Source organism: Periplaneta americana, chromosome 9 (assembly GCF_040183065.1).
Source record: "Periplaneta americana isolate PAMFEO1 chromosome 9, P.americana_PAMFEO1_priV1, whole genome shotgun sequence".
NCBI classification, from domain to species: Eukaryota; Metazoa; Arthropoda; class Insecta; order Blattodea; family Blattidae; genus Periplaneta; species Periplaneta americana.
Genome location: NC_091125.1, coordinates 94885011 through 94906460, shown reverse-complemented (window position 1 = coordinate 94906460; position 21450 = coordinate 94885011). Strand labels below are relative to the sequence as shown.

Below are 21450 nucleotides of genomic sequence, written 5' to 3'. Positions count from 1 at the left end.
GTCAGTATAATTAGTGTACAACATAAATCACTTACATTGATACCAGTATTTTGAGATTTTTAATTTATGAAGCCAAGATGTCGGAATTCTAAAAACTATTTTTCTTGATAAATGTTTGTAGCAATATGATGCAACAAAGTGGGAAGAAAATAAGTGTAATCTTCATCTTACGATGTTTGGTGACGTATACACGTCCGTTGATGTGACATATTAATGAATTTAAATACTATTATAGTCACAATTATGCCATGGTATGAAAGATGAAGATTACATTTGTAAAGTTTCTCTCAAGCCATAAGCAGTGCTGACTAGATCAGACGCTATGGACAGTACTCTATAACAGAGTCGCCAGTATGAAAGGATAATTCCAAGCCTTTGGCGTGAGACGAACTCGATAGCTCAGTGGTAGAGCGCCTGACCGGAGAACAAGAAGTCGCAGGTTCGATTCCCGCTCGAGGTTGTGAAATTTTTCTTTCATACCATGGCATGATTGTGACTATAATAGTATTTAAATTCAGAAAATAAGTATTTGACTTCATGTTTTTTGTTACAATAATAAGTATGGTAAAAATCATTCAAAATACAGTTCTTTTAGAGGCAAGAAAGGGGCATATTGCTTATGTATATTTTAATAACATTTAGTACTTAACGATGCACTATCACATTGTCACTTCGTGAAACTTAAGTGGTTAAATGAATTTTTTTTTTTTTTTTGTATTCTGTAATAAATCTGCCTGTAATAATTCTTCATAATATGCAATAATCTATTTATTAATTCATTCGTTGATTGATTGATTGATTGATTCATTCATTCATTCATTCGTTTATTTATTTGTTTATTTATCGGTATTTATTGAATATTATAATGTCTTAATTCCTGAATCATCAATATTAACAATTTATTTTTATGGATTTTAAAACCTTTATGTTAATGAATCATACAGAAAAAGTATTGTGATGTAAGATTAGCATGGAAATCTCTGACCCGAAAAAGTGGTTTCTGACATACTGTCTGTCATTTGATAATCTGACCATCTGTCTCTGCCTGGTACTTGTCTCTCTTTCTGTGTAAAACTATTTTTCCAAAATTAGTGGACGGATTTTAATAACAGTTAGTATGCACGAATTAATTCACCTCGGATTCGTGAATTAATTGGCAATTAATTACAAAAATGACATAGAATGACGATTTACTCAAAATCAACTGAAATTATTTTTTCCTTTGTTCTTTTATGTTACTTAATATGGAGTGTTAGGTAAAAGTGTGTGAACATTGTTTCAAAATGTATGTTATTGAGAAATGATTTACTACCTATAAAAGTATATTTCTCCTCGAAAATTTCTTCTTAAGAAGAACCTTGCAAAATTGATCAAATTCTAAGCATTAGGAAAATCTAGAAAGAAGTGTCATATATATTTACAAAATCCTATAAAGGCTTTTAAGATACTACCTTTGTATAATTCTTCCCTTTGTGGCTGCTTGTACACCTAGCACAGCATGAGGGTAAATACTTATATTACATCTTTTTCTTTCACAGCTTGAAAAACAGAAGTCATCATTAATTTTCACATTATTGTTGGTCATTTTCCATACAATGTCATAAACAGCTAATACTTTCTAATTATTAAATAAATAGGTAAATGATACAATTAAAAGAGAAATGTACGTGGAATATATACAATATAAATTTTAAATCCCAATTTTTACAAATTGCAAACAATACTAGAAGCAGTTATGATATATGACAAGCTCCTATGTAAATTTGTACTAAATAGATGCGTAAATTTTACACTTTACAAATGAAGCCAGATACACGACTTTTCAGCACTATAAAAATGTCATCTGTGTACCATGGTAGCAACGAAAGTTTATAATTCTGAATGTACCTGTATAGTGTCTTTTGAATAATGGTTGAAGAAAATGAAATATAAACGAAAGTAAAATTGGTTACTAGATAAAGAAACTAAATAGTTATGGAATGCAAAAATGTATGAGAAAATGTATTTAAATAAAAGCTTGACGACAACAATAAGCAAGCAGCAAGCAAGAAAATATCTTGCTGAACTGTACTGGGGCGTAAGAGGAATGATGCAAATCAACCACCTCAGTCACCATTAGAGAACAATATTCAGAAAAATTAACTGAATCCCAGTATTAGGAATTATAGGATCTCAGTCTTAGCGTGTATGGTAGGTTGGTGCTATGTTTGTGTATAAAATATTTATGTTATGTTGTAATAATTGTATACTTTCCGCATTTGCATGTTTCAAGAATAGTATTTTTATTGTTATAGCAAATTCCTGTAGTATAATTATGTTATAAATTAAGTGTAAAAATATTATATTTTTGTATCTGTGTCCCAGACAAAATATGCTTATATACGTTATTGTAATCCTTAAAAGGTTTTTATTCTTGTATATAGATGAAAACGTGCTTACTTAGGTTATTGTAATCCTTAAAGGGTTTTTATTCTTTTACATGTTGATGATTTCTTCAAACTACTTTATTTCCAGTTTATTTTCTTTCTTTCTTTCTTTCTTTTTTTTTACCTTGATTGTAATGCATTTTCTTCTTATCTTTATTTATTTACTTTGTGTTTTTGTTTTCTAAAGGAAAATTCCTATCATCATTGGAAATATGGGAACCGCCATAACAACGTAAGTGAATGGTGATGGCCATCTTACTTTCATTTACTGCTAGAACTGTATTGTAACAAGGTAAAGTCTCTGTCACGACTTAATCTGATATCATTATGTTACCTGTTCAATAATTATGGCAAGATCTTCAACTTCCATTTCGATTTCATCTCCGGATAGCTCTGGTACCATATTATTGTGTTATTGTAGGCTATAAGATTTAGAAATAACAATCTCGAATAGTAGTTCAACAGTCCGCCATTAGGATGATTTAATAATTTTATATTTTTAAATCGTCATATCAGGTCATCAGGCGATCCTTGAGGCTTTCGAATAATATTACCCTGAGGATGAAACCTATAAAGTAGTTTCGAAGGAATTTAATCTCATATGGTTGCAGAACTCAGATACTTTTCACACATTAAAAGCCTGGAATATTTCAGGTCTGAGATCGTACTTTCTTCAGTTGAGAACGAAATGAAGAAGAATGAAGTGGAATAGATTGCATTCTGATTATCCCATTGTATTAAGGTAGAATGTCATTAATTGCTAAAATATTAGTTTTACATTTAAGTTTTTCTGATGTGGAAATCCACTGCATGTTCCATCTGTTGGAGGTGGTGGGTGTTGCATTAAATTGGGACAAGTGCACCAAGTTTTCTGGTTATAGTGCTTGTGTGACCACAAACATTGATTTTGTATTTGGATTGTGTTCACTAGGGCTCTTGTGTGTTCCCCCCCCCCCCTTGATGTGCATTGATGTCTTTTTATCATTGTTGCCATATCGGGATGTTGCAGCAGTAATTAAATGGCAAGTGCAGCAGTTTAGAAGTTTGAGATATGGGTTCAAATCCCAGTAAGTCTCGAAGTGAGATATGTAGTGAATTGTGACAGGTTTTCTCGGTGTACTCCAGTTTACTTTATTGTTATTTCATTATCTTTTTCTTCAATGGCCATCATTCATAAAAGAAATTGTGGGTAAAATCGTACTGCCACTGTGTTGTGCTCACGGATCTGGTGGTCTTGGGCAATTGCAACAATTACCCATCTGTGACAGGTACTGGTGGACTTGGTCCAGTGGATCTAACTATGTATACTAGGTCTTACAGACACATATACTTCTCGAATGTTTGAGACTGGTAGGGAGCTGTAACATTAGTATCATGAAAGATGCTTATTTACTAAATATCGTGATCAAATTAAAGTAGATTGAAAGTATTCAATAAAGCACAAAATCATAATCAAAGCTATTTTTTTCATGTATTGTAGGAAGTGTGTATTCTTAATGTAATTCAATATTATCAGTAAAGAAACTATAGTAATAGTCACTTCAAGGAAGAGAGAAAAACCTTGATTTTGAAAAGTGAAATGAGGTAAAATTTCCATTGTTGAAGAAAGAAAAGAAAAAGGAGATATAATTTATTTTTTTAAATACCTACACAAAGGTCTAGGAACTGTTGTTTCATATTATTAAAGTTTAAAAAGACATAATATATTCAGATTTTGTGAAATCAAAAGGCAAAAGATAATTGAAGTTAATTTTAATTAAGTATTGTACCATATTTACCATGTTATATAAACTTTTTTTCTACAATAGTAATTGGTTTATACTTCCCAGGTTTTGTAGCTATCCTTTAAATGTATAAAACTTTCTTTAAATGTATTTATATTAATGTTCTACATTGGTTTTTCTCTCCCAGCAAAACTTATTCTTCTTTTTTTTTTTTTAATTTAAAGTTCTTTTCAATCAATATCGACAGACAATATCAAATTGTGGGAGTGAATATTAGCGTAATATTTGAAATTGAGGATCTTGTTCATTAAATCTGCTAACAATCCACTTTTAAATTAAATTGTGTGTGTATAAAAAAAAAACCAACATATCTGTATTCAGAGATTAATAATATACTAATGTGCCACATATTCGTTCATATCTGGTGTTTGCTTTCCCCGATTGAGACTCTTGGTTGTATAGGTTGTGTGAGACAAATCTTATGATAGGTCGGTCATTGAATAGATCATAAAATAAAACTATCAATCCACTTTACAATCCTTAATCATTTTTTGCACCAGTATGATGATAACCCACAAAAATATTAAAATCTTACAAATGGAGGAACCTCTGACATATAATCATCAGACCTAACATCATTTCAGAAACAACAGTGGTCCCAAAATCTGCATTAGAACATCTGAATATCTTGCAAGTACGGCACAGTTACTCAAAATAATAAAATAAACATTACCAGACGCCCGCCATCCTTGGAAGAATCATGTTGTTAAGACTTCGATTTGTCTAATTAACAGTGTATCAGATTTTCGACGACGACGAGGATGATGACAATGACGACAATGAGCATCATTCTTACGGAGCCAGGAAGTTCATTTTTGATGGGTAGCATGTTTGGTTTTCTGAGTAGTTTTCTCTAAGCCTGGTGCAAGGCACACTGTGTGGATTTTTCTTCTTAACTGTTTGCACTAAGTCAGCGACACAATTCTGCTGACACTTCACATTGATAATCTCTTTTAATAAGTTATTGTAATGAGAAATATATTCAACCATAGTTAGATATACAGTATAACAACGCATTTTCCTTGTAGAATCGTACTGTATCTACTGAAGAAGAAGAAGAAGAAGAAGAAGAAGAAGAAGAAGAAAAGAAGAAGTCATAAGAGTTAGTTTATGCGAGTCTCCACAATTCTGCTAAGAGATTACATAACCATTAAAAATGTGTTTTAAATTATTATTATTATTATTATTATTATTAAATAAATGGCGAGAAACAGGTTCCATTCTCAATGAGAAGAAATGCTGTTCGAAGTGCAAACTCAACTTGTACGCTGTACTGTATATCTAATTATGGTTGAAAATATTTCTTCTCATTATATTTCAGACGACTTGATGAGATTGACAATGCAGAGTGCCAGCAGAATTGTGTAGCTGTCTTATTGAAAACAATTAACAAGGAAAACCCAATGCAATGCCTGTCAAAAAGCAACCTGCAACCTCGTAACTTGATAAGAATGTCAGTAACTTAGGTTTGACTCACTCTATATTACTACTACAATTGCTGCTGCTAGCTCTGGGGTATGTAGATTGTAGTATCCTGATTTTACTCGGTGTGGGTTCGAATCCCACTTGGACGAATTAGCTGGTTGTTTCTGCTGAGATTTTCCACAACTATTAGGTGAATTCAGGTAATCTATGGTGTATTCTCAGTCTTCTTGCTGAAAAATCATTTCTTTATCACAACGTCTACTGATGTTTTGTAATCTCGCAGTTTATTCAGCATCAGTAAATAACCGGTTTAATGATAATTACATTACAGGGGTTAGAGAGGTGGACTTGTACTCCAAGACTGCACTTTAGCATGGTTGAAATCATGCTTAGACTGATAGCCTGTTGAATTTTTTCTTCCTGAGTTTTCTCCCAACTGTAAAGTGAAGTGTCAGAGACTTTTTACATTCATTTAATCAAATTCCAAACTCAATTTTCTCTTCATCCTGCCAAGCTCTTTATGTAACCCCAAAAAAGAAAATCAAGGGATGTTAAATCTAGAGACCTGGCTGGCCATTCTACTGGTCCACGTCGACCAATCCAATGTCCAGGGAACTGTTCGTCCAGTCTGGTGCAATATTTCTGTGGCTTAACCTACCAGAATGAAGAATGATATCAATTCTTTCCTCTTTCGATAATGCCATCACGAAAATCAAGAAAGTTGTTATAGGAAACCTTTAAATAATCACAACAATGTATTGAAACTGTCACAGGTTAACCAAACAGTAAAGCAGAAAAAGTTAATTACCAGAATTGCATAAAAAACACCTTTTCCAAAGTCCCCTTAGTACCATACCATGTCACAAAATATCTGTAGATGCAGTAACTAATGTTTGTGTCATTATGAAGTTGTCTTTAAATAACTTGAAAATGATTAGAGAGATCTCAAAATGGATTGCACCATTGTTTTTCTCAGAAAACTTCACATGATTCTGAGTACCTACATGACCCCCTTTCCATTTAAAATTTCAAAGTTGCATTAAAAATGGCGGCTTTTGAGATAGCTGAGGGCTAGAATCTAATGTGTCACTGGTAGAGCATTTGGTCTTACAAATACTGGTAACGCCTACAGTAATCGAAAATCAAGCATATGGAAGATATTTATATGGTTTCAGACTTTTGATTCACTCTGTATAATCAAATAATAGTAATACTACCTAGAAGCACTGTATTTTCGTTACAAAACGTAAGAAGATATCTTTGGACTTGTTAGGTTACATAAATACTAATAATATATATGTTATTTTACATATTTAAAAGACTCAAAGTATATACTGGTACTGATGTTCTTATTCAACATTAATAATATAAACATGAGAATCTTCATATACACTTGTCATCAAACTATTTAAACCTCTAAATGCAGACATTTTATTTGTAAAGTTATGAATACACGTAGCAGGTTTTGGGAACAGGCTCCTCAATTTTCTTTGTTCAAGCATTGGTTTTTCTTGAACTGACTTGCTTCAACTTGGTATTTCAGCAGGAATTGACACGGAGGCCTTATAGGGAGGACAGCCCCATCATCAGTACTCATCCAGTGTCTGAGCAGCCTATTGGTTTCATTGGAGCTCTGAGAATACCGGTAAGCACAAGGAAGTCTGTCTGTGATTTAAAAAAGCTCCCTGTCGATGTTTTTTTGCATACTATAACTTCATTCCCTTCTGCCACTGTTTATTCATAAACCCTATGTTATAACTAGAGGGCTGATCTGTGTGCGGTGTCCCTCCACATGGACTGTGTTGCTACTGTTCGCGTCACATGGAGTCTAACCTATTTCATTTTCTAACTGCACACAGGTCCGTCCTCTAGTTATAACATATAGTAGTACTAGAAAAAGGGAATCTACAAGTTTTCGCAGAAATTGAAGTTTTCTTCATTCCTGATAATGAAAAATTGTTTTTTGTCATGCTTTTTGTATGCCTGTCTGCCTGGTCCCTTACTTTCTTGTGCAAACAGATTTTTCTCCTGAAAAGTTTTCTTTTACTTGATTTATGCTGAAACAGTGTCTATGAAATGTCTGGATATTTACTAAAAGAAATTCACAATATGATAAAGCTAATTCAAAATTGAAGTAAAAATTTAGTGCCAGTACTGCAATGGATTACAGTCCACGTGGAGCATATGGCAATGAGAAGCTAACATATTAGCAAAGAAATGACCTAAAAAGTCAAAATTAAAACAAAACACAATGTTTCTTATGAGCTTTTTAAAAGAATCATCAAAAGGACAAGTCGGCCTGGGTAGCGTAGTCAGTATAGCACTGGCTTTGTTATAGTTTTGTTCACCTTAGAGAGATCTTATTGATCACCAGATTTCCTTCCTTAAGCCACTGGAGGACGATTTTAGTGCCATAGCAGGTCAGCACTAGGAACAGAAAAGTAGAAAGAGGAGGAAGGAAAGTGAAATGAACCCCTAGGTCTCGAATGCTCTAATGCCGTCGGGGTCGAAGAAAGTAAGAGTTCAGTCAGAGGACTGGATAGGAAACAGTAAAGAGGGAATTAGGTATTGAATAGAGGAAAATTATACCAAATTCAGTCATTAACTCATCAAGCTGACCAGTGCTGATTGATGAGTAGTCTCTCCCTTTAGTTCAGCTCGTAAAATTATGCTTACTAACAGCTGCACCACGGGAAGGTAGGAATGGGACATTGGGTATTTGTCCAGGTTGGTTCCTTAAAGCCTTCAATGGAAAGGATTAATGGCTCTCCCCCCTGTATCTGACATATACCCTTTTGCAGCCGTTACGAAAAAAGTAAAGTGTACTTTCTTTGGATTCCATTAACATATGTGTCATTCTAACGGATAATGAAGATGGTAATCATTTCTGTCCAGTTATTTGTTAAGAAATTAAAGAATACTTTTCCTTAAAACATGTATGCTTACTAATTTGCAAGAAATATAAAGGAATACACTTCCATAATATATGTTTACTAGTTTCTGAAATCTAATGTTTGAGTGAATAAACAAGTGTGTTTTTAATGTAAGATTTGTTAATATAGTATATAATTTTGTGGTGGTATAGTGGTGCCATTCTTGTCATTGGTTTCAAAGTTTGTGGATTCAGATTCAAGTGAGTTTGTTTAAAATCCTTGATATGACTCATTTTAAAAGGAAAATAAAATAAAAAATTCTGTGTTATTGATACATGTCATATAAAAAAACTCTGCCTAGAGAACATTGTAGTCAACTGTTCGTTTTATTATAAAATTTTCCTGTTCTGTGGGCCAAAGATTCGGTTTTCACTATAATGTTTCTGCAAGATAACATCTCATAAAATCACAGAAGTCTGTATTGGATGAATAAGGAAAGAAAATATGAAAAGAATAGGGCGCACTGGTCCTTCAAAGCTTTAGACAGATTATAAGGGATTCCAAAATAAACCACTCCTTACATAAATTTAAGTTTAGAATACCTGTGTGTGCGTTTCAATATAATTCGTTTTTATTCTGTTGCTTGTGTGGTGTCATACTTAAATATTCAGGCATTGATGCCAACTTCATTGATTCCTGCATTTCTGTAGATCATTTGTCAGAAGAATCCCATGTAAGATAGCACAGTACTGTAGATTCCTGTTGTTATGGAACTAGTGATGAGGGTTTTGTGAAGTATAGAGAATTTATGTTTCATGGCAAATTCCCGGGAAAATCATCTCGAGTACTGCCTTCATCCATGAGAGATTCCATTTAGCCTCACGGGATTTGAACTCAGGTTTCCAATGTGAAAAGCCATCTAATTAATGTTGTATTACTTACTTACTTACTTACTTAGAAATGACTTCAGAGAACCTGGAGGTTTATTGCCACCCTCATATAAGCCCGCCATTGATCCCTATCCTGAGCAAGATTAATCCAGTCCTTACTATTATATCCCAACTCCCTCAAATTAATTGTAATATCACCCTCTCATTTACTTTTCAATCTCCCCCAAGGTCTTTTTCCCTCTGGCCTCCCAACTAACACACTATATGCATTTCTGAATTCGTCCATATGTGCTACATGCCCTTCCCATCTCAATTATCTTAGTTAATGTTGTATTAGTTGTATTAGGTTATATTATTCCATTATAAAATATAAATGTTTACCTGTTAATTACTGCAGGCACTCGTATACATTAATATTATCCTTGTAATGGTCTCCTCTGGCATATTAGTATGCAGTTCTACTCCATAATGCATTAAAATAATTATCAAAGTTTACCATGGTTTAGAAATCTGTATTAGTATATTCCAAGACAGCCCATTATCTTTCAATAACTTCCTTTCCATTAATTTCAAATAGCTGCATAGCAGAACCTCTTCCAGAAATGTGTCCTACAGTATTGACCCTCTGTTCCTGTTCACATGTTCTAACTCCCAAATTATTTGGTTTTCCTAACATAATAGTCATTGCTGCCCTTTGTGTTATGTTTTCCTGCATCCTTTTTGTTTCAGGGTGTTGTAGAATACTCCTTGAGTCTGTTTTTTGCAAAACTTGTGAGCTACACATTTCTTTATTGGCTTCCGCATTACATCAAATCGTCAAGTAAGTGCAGAGATTTATCTGTTGACTGTGTTTGTTCTGCCGTGATAAGAAAGGATCAGGTACTGCAAGTAGTGACTGCTCTTTGAATAATGTTGAGTCAGTATGATGGACAACAGTTGAGATGAAAATAAATTGTCACGTTTCCATGTGACTGGCACATGTTCTAGGAATAGGAGTAGCGTAGCTGCCATATTTGCCCTATACAAGGAGTATCGCAAGACATTATAATGCATCTATACATCTTGATTACACAACTTTTAACACTATCACTTCGGAATATGTATGATAAGAACTTTCTTGTGTTAAATATTAACGTAGCTTGTTAACATGTTTCGACCTATTTTCGTTCATCTTTGGACCTGGTCGTTGTTGCTCTTGGCGCCTCTTGTTTCCTCTGTAGGTGCATTCGTAGTGTAGAGTCAAAGAGTGTATGTGTTTTGAAATTGAGTTGTGTGTTGAGAATATCATTGGGGTGTGTTTTCATGTGTCTGTATATTTCATATTCTAGTGTGTTGAGTTTCTGGCTTTTTGATTGGATGTGCAGTATTTCCATGTCTGTGTTGATGTCTCTGTAGGTGTGGTTGGCATTTGTGATGTGTTCTGCATATGTGGAGGTGTTTTGTAATTTTGTTATGGCTGTGATGTGTTCTTTGTAACGTGTTTGAAATGATCTGCCTGTCTGTCCTATGTAGAAGTTGTTCAGGTGTTACATTTGAGTTTGTATATGCCTGTGTGGTTGTATTTGTTTGTGTTGTTTGTGTGTTGAGATGTTTTTGTAAAGTGTTATTTGTTCTGTATGCGATGTTGTAGTTTAATTTCTTGAATGAGATTGCAATTTTATGTATCTTTTTGTTTTCGTATGTTAGTATGATGTATTTTTTGTGTTCTTGTGTTTGTGTTGTATTCTTCTGTTTTTTGTTGTTTTGTTTTGTCTTATGTATTATGTTGTCTATTATGTTGGGGTTGTATCCGTTTTCTTGTGCTGTGTATTTGATTGTGTTTAGTTCTTCGTTGTAATTCTGTTGGTTCATTGGTATGTTGAGTAGTCTGTGTACCATTGTTCGGAATGCAGCTTGTTTGTGTTATGTGAGGTGGTTGGATGTGTTGTGTATGTGTGTTGTTGTTGTTTTTCTGTATACTTTGAATGTGTGTTTGTTGTCTACTTTTGTTATTGTGATGTCTAGAACATTTATGGATTAATGTATAAAAATACAACTGACAACTGAATGAAGTGGCAACATAACAGTATTTGAACTTTGTTGGAAAACAATGTGATTGGCACAGGAGAACTTAAAAGGCCTGTGGGCCTTCTTTACACTAAATTCAAAGTGCACCACCTGTCAATCATCATACTGACTGAATTATACTAATGAGCTCAGACCACTACTAGCACACTCTCAAGAGTAAGATGCCTGTATGCTCTAGATTTATAAATAGATAAGTGTCATTCCATGTGAAATGACCCTGAAGTTTTGGAAGTGGGGGAAATTACATATTCCTAAAATGAAAGACTACAAACTAGAGAATAATATGCCATTAACATGAATTGTAAAAATGACTAAATATTATTAAAGTATATGAAATGACCAGAAAAATGCTGGGTTTGATCAGAGAATAACTTTCGTATGAGAGTACATTAATGATTACTTATAAAATAAAAACTTCTAAATTGTTAAATATAGGCCAGTTTTTATTGAAGAATATCGCTGAAAGACTTGGAACTGTGTTTATATACTACTGGGTGTTCAGTTCAAAATGTGTCTTGGCTCGCTGCATGCCGTCATGTGGCTAGCTGATGAGCCTAGAGAATTCAATCTTCCTACACTTCCGCAGCTCAGGTGTATAATCTAAGAGGCAGAGAAGTTGGCTAGCAAGTACGCCGTTCATTCTGAAGAGTACGTGCCGATATGTACGGTAACGCCGGTAGTGGCAGGAATGTGAACTGTTTGGAAATACGTACTGTCGAGATATGGGGAGAGGGTTAAGACGATTACTTACGTATTTGTTGACATTAACTTCGACGGTCAACATGGACACGGAGCATTTGATTTGTGTTGTGGAATGTTACCATATGCAACCGATGATAACAAATACCCTGCGTACGACTTGCCGGCGCAAAACACAGTTCGAAAGAGGTTATGGTAGCACACAGACCGTACAGACCGCCATCTGTTGCTACAACGTTCAAGTTATACCGTACACATTCTCAAGTTCAGATTGAAGAACACCTTAAATAATAGGCAACTTCTCTAACATATAAACTGAAACTCGCTTCAAATCGATGACCCAACAACAGTGACGTCATGACACACTTTGAAATGAACACCCAGTACTATGTTAATTAAATAATTATTTTGAATGGAAACTAAATATAATTTGTTGTACCTCAATCGTACTCAGGGTGGTGCAATTTGTAAACTGTGTGAAATGCATTTAAAAATGGTCTCGAAGCTCTACAAAAACAGGTGGGGTATTCATATCATTATCGTTTAAACATTTTAAGCAATTTATGTAAAAAGGACACTTAACAATGACTTTATGTGATAATTTTACACAAAAGGGTAGTTACCTGTTCATATTAATCATATTTCACATAGCAATATTAACATTTTAAAATTAATGCCTGTTTTAACATTAACAATTTATTCTTGAGAGATTATAGAGATTTCTGACATATAACACAATGAAATGCAATTAGTATTTTTGAAACTTAAAGGACTTAACGAAATAGTGAGAGAGACAGAGAAATACTACATTTATAAACTGTTTAGATTTAGATTAAAATATTGCTCAATTTTAAATTAAACAATGAAGCGACATTGAAGACCCAGGAAAACTTCCCTACACATAAAGAGAAAATAAGCAGTAGCAACACTCAAAATTATATACAAGGCATAATTGCGTTTCACCTTCTCTGCAGAAAATAGGACTCTGATACACTAACCACTGTACTGGCTGCAATGAAATGAATTAAAAAAATGGATATAACATGCAGTATGTCCTTGTCTGAAAAGAGCTAAATCAAATTATGAGAAAAGACATTACCAGTTTATATTGTGAAAGAAGATAGTGACTGGAGTAATATACAAGGTCAGCCATTAGAAACCAATTAACCACTTCTGTTATTGGTTATAATTTTCGGCTCCCTATCTCCTCGTAAAAAAAAAAAAAAATTGTAGTGAAAATTAATATGATGCTTTGTTGTTGCATTTGTGTGATTTTCGTAATTTCTAGACATAGGATGTCTGGTCTCTAATCATTTCCATTTAAGTTCCTTAAATGTTGCAATTTTTTAAGTCCTGTTGTGTATAAAATTTTCTACTTTGTTTCCTGCTTTCCAATCTAATGAGATGTCCTGTAGAGACATTGGCAGTCTCAGTCGAGATATTGATCCTCAGAAATATTTATTCGCAAAGTAAGAGAGCTTGGTGGGGTGAGAATAGTTGTGATGTAACCTCGAACAAGGGTCTGTGTTACATTTCGAAAGTTTTGAGAAAAGAGGCACTGAAGTACATTGTTACATGCAGAGATGGGATATGAACTGTGACATAACATAAATCCTTGTTCTGTAGATGAAACTGCTGAATATTTTACCACAATGTGTAACAAAAGTGTAATAAATTTTAAAATTAGATTGTAAATACTGTTTCTCAACAAAGAACAACACTGAAGTATAATCAGAGAAAAATCGGGTGTAAAAAAATGGTTAGTTATATCACATTGAGATAGATCATCTGGAAAATGTAGCGTGTCCATTCTACATGTGACATGGATTTTGTTCCAGAGCTGCAACAGCTCACTTCACTTTATGCTATTTATTATCAGAACCCAAAACTAAATGAATGAAAGGAAGGAGGAAACTTCATAGACCTTCATTCTGCAAAATAATTAAATGTTTACATAAATATAACACAGGTCCTTGTTTGCTGTTATGCTTTGTTTCTCCTGTAATTTTGCCTAGGCCTACTTGGTTTGTTTCATGTGCTATAAAATTACGACATGAGACATCTAGTTTTATTTCACTTCCAAGGAAGCTAAGATAAAGATATTTGTCACCATTAAATGTATTGTCCTTTGGGCGAGTTCTAATCTGCCAACTTAAAGCTCTATTGGCAAACATGATAATAACTTCATCACAGAAGATAATCCCTGGATAGGATGGTTTAGAGCAATGTTTCTCACACTGTCATTTTATCGTTAAGATGTTTTTAAACTACAAAGTATGGCAAGATTATGACAGGAAAGCAGGTGTATCCTGAGAAAACCTGATCCATCACTGTTCTTTTCCACCTTGAATTTCACGTAGTTTTGCCAAAGCTAATACACTAGCCGTTCAACATGTGAGTATGCCCAAAGTATAAATTAGAACATTCTTAATATCCTTTTTTGTTATATAATTTTGTTTTATTTTCCTCCTCCTCTTCTTCCTTTCTTGGAACCTTCAATATGATCTAAATCCTTTTACCTATATAACCCACACTCTACTATCAGTTAGTCAATCAATTGTTTGTAACAAATCGATACCCTTCTCATTCACTTTTTTTATCTAAAGACTAAGATAAATCCAGTATCGAAATGTTGTTAATTCCTTATTCATTAACAGCAGTGGAGAAAGTCCAGTCTGTTCCTCTTCTTAACAACGAAACATTGATTGCTCCTCCTATTAGATCATCATTAATATAAATCCTGAATATACAGTAATGATTGAAATTTCACCACGAGGTTGAGATTGTAATAGACACTCGAATCTTGGTGTCCAGCTTAATATTTCATCTGTCAATGCAAATTTATCCTTAGCTCCTTTCACAAATCCAGACCATTTACAAGAAGTACTGATTGGCATTACAAGAGTGACTTGGATATGGTGATAAATGTTTTGTTACAGCTACACTGAGTCCTGCGGAAAGTGCGCAGTTGTCGACATTGTTTGATGTTGGTGGAATTGGAGGAGCCATCGTGGCAGGTGGAATCAGTGACTACACTGGCATGAGTGCCACAACGTGCTCAGGCATGCTGTTACTAACCATTCCAATGGTGAGTTTCAGACTAATGTCCCTCCTTGCTTCACTGCAAAAGTAATGCCTTGTAAGTACTAAGAGAGCCACGAAAATGAAATTTGAGTCTCAGGGAGCCACTTGTCAACCTTAGTGATAGCGTCAATTGCAGAAGCACTCTCCTCAAAGTTCATCTTTCATTGAACAAAATATTTAATAGCAGACACAGACTGAATGGTGGATATGGCAAAGACAGTAATAGAAATGGTCAGTTTCTCATGTTATAAACACTTTTTCTTTTTAACTAGATCTAACTTTCTATGTGTGAAGAATAGTGGGACTATAACAGTGTTGCAAAACAAAATTTCTGTCTTTTGACGAAATGTCCAGAATCCCTTCAACCTCTCATTCTAATTCCATCATTATATCATTACACTGTCATCACCAAATGATAGCATTGGCTATAAATAGCCTTTGTATTTTAAAATACATTACCATGAACTGGTTTGCACTGCTCAAGCATTTTTCTGTGCCAAAATTTTTCTTTTTCTCTCTTCTCTGTTTTCCCAGTTTTCTCCTTCTAATCATTTCTGTTGCATTTTTTTTTTTTTTTACAAATATTCTCCTTCCATGTAACCCCTGATTTTCCCCTCTTCAGTACAGGCTACATAATCGATCCAACTGCTCAGTTTGAGTCCTCCAAGAACCAGCCTGAAGAAATTCAGACCGAAAAGTGGCGTATACAGGGCATTAAAAATATCCAATATTTTAGGAGGTGCTAGTATGCATCAAAACAAGAAGAAAATGTCTAATAAACATGGGTTCTACAACACATACTTTCTGAGATATGAACACTTGTTCATAGGAGGTGCTCAATGTGATGTCCATTCATGGCAATGCATTCCTCTGCCCTTCAGCATAAGGAATCACGCTCTCTTTGAAATTGACCTGGTTGTCCTTGATAACCAAAAGTCTAGGGGGTTTAGGTTTGGGGAATGAACAGGCCAAGGTGTGGGGCCTTCCCGATCTTTGCTGAAGTGGCACATACACCAGCAAGGTAGGCAATATGTTAATAAGAAAGTCCTGATAACAAGTCCCAGGTAATCTCTGTGGTAGCACGTATGGCCCTATTAATCTATCACCAAGAATGCTTGTCCATATGTTGATTGAGAATCGGTGCTGATGCCTTATTTCTTCAACTGCATGGAGATTTTCATCAGCCCACACATGCTGATTACGAAAATTCACAACACCATCTCTGCTGAACCCTGCTCATATCCGCAACAAAACTTTTTTGTTTTCAGTATTCCTTGCAATGTATCAGTATTCCATCAACTACGATATGATTATCTGGTAGTCTGCTGTGTTATAGGGCAAAGGAATGCATTGCCATAAATGGACGTCATATTGAGCACCTCCTATGAACAAGTGTTCATATCTCAGAAAGTATGTGTTGTAGAACCCATGTTTATTAGACATTTTCTTCTTGTTTTGATGCATACTAGCACCTCCTAAAATATTGGATACTTTTTTTTTTAACACTCTGTATATGAGCCAACTACTGGGTGTTCAGTTCAAAATGTGTCTTGGCTCGCTGTATGCCGTCATGTGGCTAGCTGATGAGCCTAGAGAATTCAATCTTCCTACACTTCCGCAGCTCAGGTGTATAATCTAAGAGGCAGAGAAGTTGGCTAGCAAGTACGGCGTTCATTCTGAAGAATACATACGGTAACGCCGGTAGTGGCAGGAATGTGAACTGTTTGGAAATACGTACTGTCAGGATATGGGGAGAGGGTTAAGACGATTACTTACGTATTTGTTGACATTAACTTCGACGGTCAACATGGACACGGAGCATTTGATTTGTGTTGTGGAATGTTACCGTATGCAACCGATGATAACAAATACCCTGCGTACGACTTGCCGGCGCAAAACACAGTTCGAAAGAGGTTATGGTAGCACACAGACCGTACAGACCGCCATCTGTTGCTACGACGTTCAAGTTATACCGTACACGTTCTCAAGTTCAGATTGAAGAACGCCTTAAATAATAGGCAACTTCTCTAACATATAAGCTGAAACTCGCTTCAAATCAGTGACCCAACAACAGTGACGTCATGACACACTTTGAAATGAACACCCAGTATTTCTATCTGCAGGAGTACAATTTTTTACCATTGACGTCATTTACTTGATGGATGGAGCCAGGGGAACCATCCTTAAAATTTGTTCATAAATTTCTATAAAAGATTTAACCTTTCCACTGATTTCATTAAGAACATCTCTTTAATCTTAAAGGATCAAGCACTCTCCTAAGAAATCACTCAGGTGATGAACTTTATTTCATGTAATCTAATTATGTATTTTTGTTTTATTTAATCTTTCTTATTTGTTCTATCATTTAGATGATGCCTTTGTAAACTGAAATTTATTATGTAGTATCTTTGTTATTTATTGTATATTTTTTATAGTTTTTTATTATTTCTCTGAAGACTGTAACTGTCCATTCTATTAATTTATTAATTGTACATTAAAATTGTCTAGTATACTTTATCTCTCAGGCAGACTCTGTTTAGGGGAAGTATGTTAAAATTAAAAATATTATAGCATTATGTAGAATTTCTTATGGTTTTATTTTTTTTTCATGACACACACTTGTACGACTTTTCTGGATCACTAAATAATAAATGTGGTGTTTGATTTTGTGCAGAAAATATGAACAAGAGTTGACCTTCCAATTCTGAAACCTGTTTGTTCTTAATTTTCCATATATTTATATTCTTCCAGATAATAATATTCTAATAACTTTCCATATATTCTACTAAATGTATTATTAACAATAATCTCTCTAATTCTTGTACTCATCTCTCTTCCCCTTAATAAAATACTTTCCTTCTTTGAAACATAAAATTAACAAAAAGTACCACATTCCCCCATAAGAATATACATAAATATACTTGGACTCCTCCAGATGGAATGACACAGAACCAAATAGATCACATCTTGATAGATAAATGAAGACATACTAGTATAGTAGACATTCGAACCTTCAGAGAGGCAGACTAATTCTGACCATTATTTGGTAATTGGAGAATAATTAAGAGAAAGACTATCAGTAGCCAAGCGAGTAGAGCAACAAGTTAATATTAGTAAATTCAGTATTCTGAAATTGAAGGACGAGGAAACTAAGCAACATTATCAGGTCGAAATTTCAAATAGGTTTGCCGCTTTAGATGTTAATAGCATGTGGGAAAATATCAGAGATAGTATCAAAATTGCAGCTGAGCAGAGCATGGGTTTTTATGAAATTAAGAAAAAGATTCCGTGGTTTGATGAAGATTGAAGAAGGGAACAGACAAAATTGCAATTCTTACAGGATCTAGTTGAGGTGAATAGAGATAATTATTTCAATGAAAAATGGGAAGCAAGTTGTACACTTAGGAATAAAAAGAGAATTACTTAAAGGAGAAACTGAATGAGGTAGAAACAAATAGTAAGAATAAAAACATTAGACATTTATATAAAGGCATAAATGAATTTAAGAATGATATCAGGCTAGGGTAAACGTGATCAAGGATGAGAATGGTGACTTGCTTGCAGACTCTAGTTCAATCCTGAACAAATGGAAAAAACTATTTTGGGCAACAACAAAATGTACATAGGCCAAATAGAAATGATCGGGACGAAATTCAAATACAAACTGCTGAGCCATTTATACCCGAACCCACACTCTCTGAAATCGAAATTGCAATAAAAAATCTGAAAAAGTCCAAGTCTCCAGGTATCAATCAAATTCCAGCAGAATTAATACAAGAGGATGGAAATCATTATCTAGCGAAATTTATACGGTAAGCTTGTACTTGCTGTTTGGGAAAAGAAAATTGTACCAGAACAATGGAAGGAGTATGGTTGTGAAACTTGAACTCTCACTTTGAGAGAGGAAGAGAGATTAAGGGTGTTTGAGAATAAGGTTTTTAGAAAAATTTTTGGGGTTAAGAGGGATGAAGTTACAGGAGTATAGAGAAAGTTACACAATGCAGAACTGCACGCATTGTATTCTTCATCTGACATAATTAGGAACATTAAATCCAGACGTTTGAGATGGGCAGGACATAGAGCATGTATTGGTGTGTCCAGAAATGCATATAGAGTGTTGGTTGAGAGGCCGAGGGAAAAATACCTTTGAGGAGGTCGAGACGTAGATGGGAGGATAATATTAAAATGGATTCGAGGGAGGTGGGATATGATGATAGAGACCGGATTAATCTTGCACAGGATAGGGACCGATGGCTGGCTTATGTGAGGGCAGCAATGAACCTCTGGGTTCCTTAAAAGCTGTAAATACTGTAATAACATTTGATGCTGATTCATAATTAATTTGTCTTGTTTGCTTCCTTACTCATTCATATGTCACCGGTTCATTCGCTCACTATCAAAACTAATAAATGACTGGCTAATTGTTTCTTTCTGTCATGCTTTTCGTTTTTGAGTCATGCTTTGTCTAAATCATTTAGTCACTAAAATACTGACTCACTGACAAACATATTCACACTAGTGCGCCCATTCACAAACTTTCTTTCTTCAAATAAACAAATCACTTAGTCACACATAAACTCGTTCATTAACTCGCATTCTCTAATCATTTGCTGTCATTCACTAACTCAATATCTTCCTCATCGACGTCCTTTATTCTACTTTCAGATGTTCCTGTATGAAGACTATGGCACAAATGGCTTCCTAACTAATGTTGTGCTGCTGATTTTGGTGGGGTTCTTAGTGAACGGTCCATATGCCCTCATCACAACAGCTGTATCTGCCGACCTTGGCACACATCATTCACTAGAAGGCAACGCAAAAGCTCTCGCCACAGTAACGGCTATCATTGACGGAACTGGCTCAATAGGTACGAGATAAATTGCAGAATTTCTTGGTATGGAATTCTTATAGTGAGAAAGTTAATGACAAAGCTTATCATATGTGACAGTCACCATTTAATCGTCTTAGGAAGAGTAGCCTAATCATTTTATGATGTTTAAAAATGTAATCTCAGAAACAAAACAAAATTACCAGTGTCTGTAGGTTCAGACTGCCTGCTAAATATATCCTTAACTCTGCCAGAAAAATTGAAGTATTATTATTATTATTATTATTATTATTATTATTATTATTATTATTATTATTGTTATTATTATTGTTATTATTATTATTATTATTATTATTATTATTATTATTATTATTATTATTATCTGACCATAAATTTTGTTCGAGTGTTAAGGATAGTTCTGTTACATTTGTATTGTTCAATGTGCAGGTGCTGCTGTGGGACCACTTCTTGCTGGGGTGGTGGTAAACACAGGTTGGGAGAACGTATTCTACATGCTCATGGTAGCTGATGTGTTTTCGTTATTGGTAAGAGTTGGTTTGAATGAGGCATTAAATTAATATAAGATACAGTATCACCACAGTCTACTATATACAGTCACGAAGCTTGAGTTTTGAGGGTGCTAGAAACAATAGACTGTGACGGTACTATTTTGCATTGCCTGTAATGAGGCGATATTAGCGATCCTAGTGGTGAGCAACTATCTAATGTTTGCATATTTACTACGTATTGAGCTTCGCGATTGTATATACTAGACTGTGGTATCACAATGATTACTGATTAAGTTGTGTTTTAGTTCTAGAGAATTTAATATACGTTGAAATGTAATCTCACCAACATTTGGAGCCACTTACGGGTTCCATTTTCAGTGATATGTCATTTGTGAATTAGAACTTCGCTTACTCATTTGGATTTGTTAAGCCTGCATAGACATACAATGAAATATAAGTTTGTTTCCACTATCTCTAGTTATGGTCCGCTAAGATCTTTCTGGAGTTCTGCTGATCTGGGAGAAGTGAATTTCATTTCTGACGTGGAGACACTAATAACAGAATGATAGACGAGTAGAGTATTACTAGAAAAATGTTTTATTCTTTATGCGTTTTTAGATCAATGTCAAAGGGGGAAATGAGAGGAGGTATGTGAAAACACGTCCTTGCAATGAAGTTTGGGCCTGACAAAAAACTGAATACGTGAGCACCAAGCCTGTTGGCCACTTGTCTCACTCTGTATTTTGCCATTCCACTCTAGGAACTTTATATAATTTTAAAGGAGAAGCCAAACAGCTACCACATGACGGAACTTTTTTAGATACTTTTTTAGATACGAGATAGTCACTGCATCTGAAAGTAGGAG

The 21450-nt window shown here is 34.5% G+C and overlaps 1 protein-coding gene across 6 annotated transcripts in view; it reads left to right on the top strand.

The window, feature by feature from the left end:
• Positions 1–21450, top strand: part of MFS16 (major facilitator superfamily transporter 16) — a 62658-nt gene that overhangs the window by 39213 nt on the left and 1995 nt on the right. For 2 of the 6 annotated variants that reach the window (XM_069835383.1, XM_069835385.1), the window contains exons 8-13: positions 2614–2658; positions 7182–7280; positions 10128–10218; positions 15104–15252; positions 19914–20115; positions 20524–20621. In XM_069835383.1, coding sequence (XP_069691484.1) covers positions 2614–2658; positions 7182–7280; positions 10128–10218; positions 15104–15252; positions 19914–20115; positions 20524–20621 — 684 coding nt within the window. Of the gene's footprint in view, positions 1–2613; positions 2659–7178; positions 7281–10127; positions 10219–15103; positions 15253–19913; positions 20116–20523; positions 20622–21450 lie in introns of all 6 variants that reach the window. The other 4 variants (XM_069835384.1, XM_069835382.1, XM_069835388.1 and 1 more) reach the window with 3 other exon arrangements.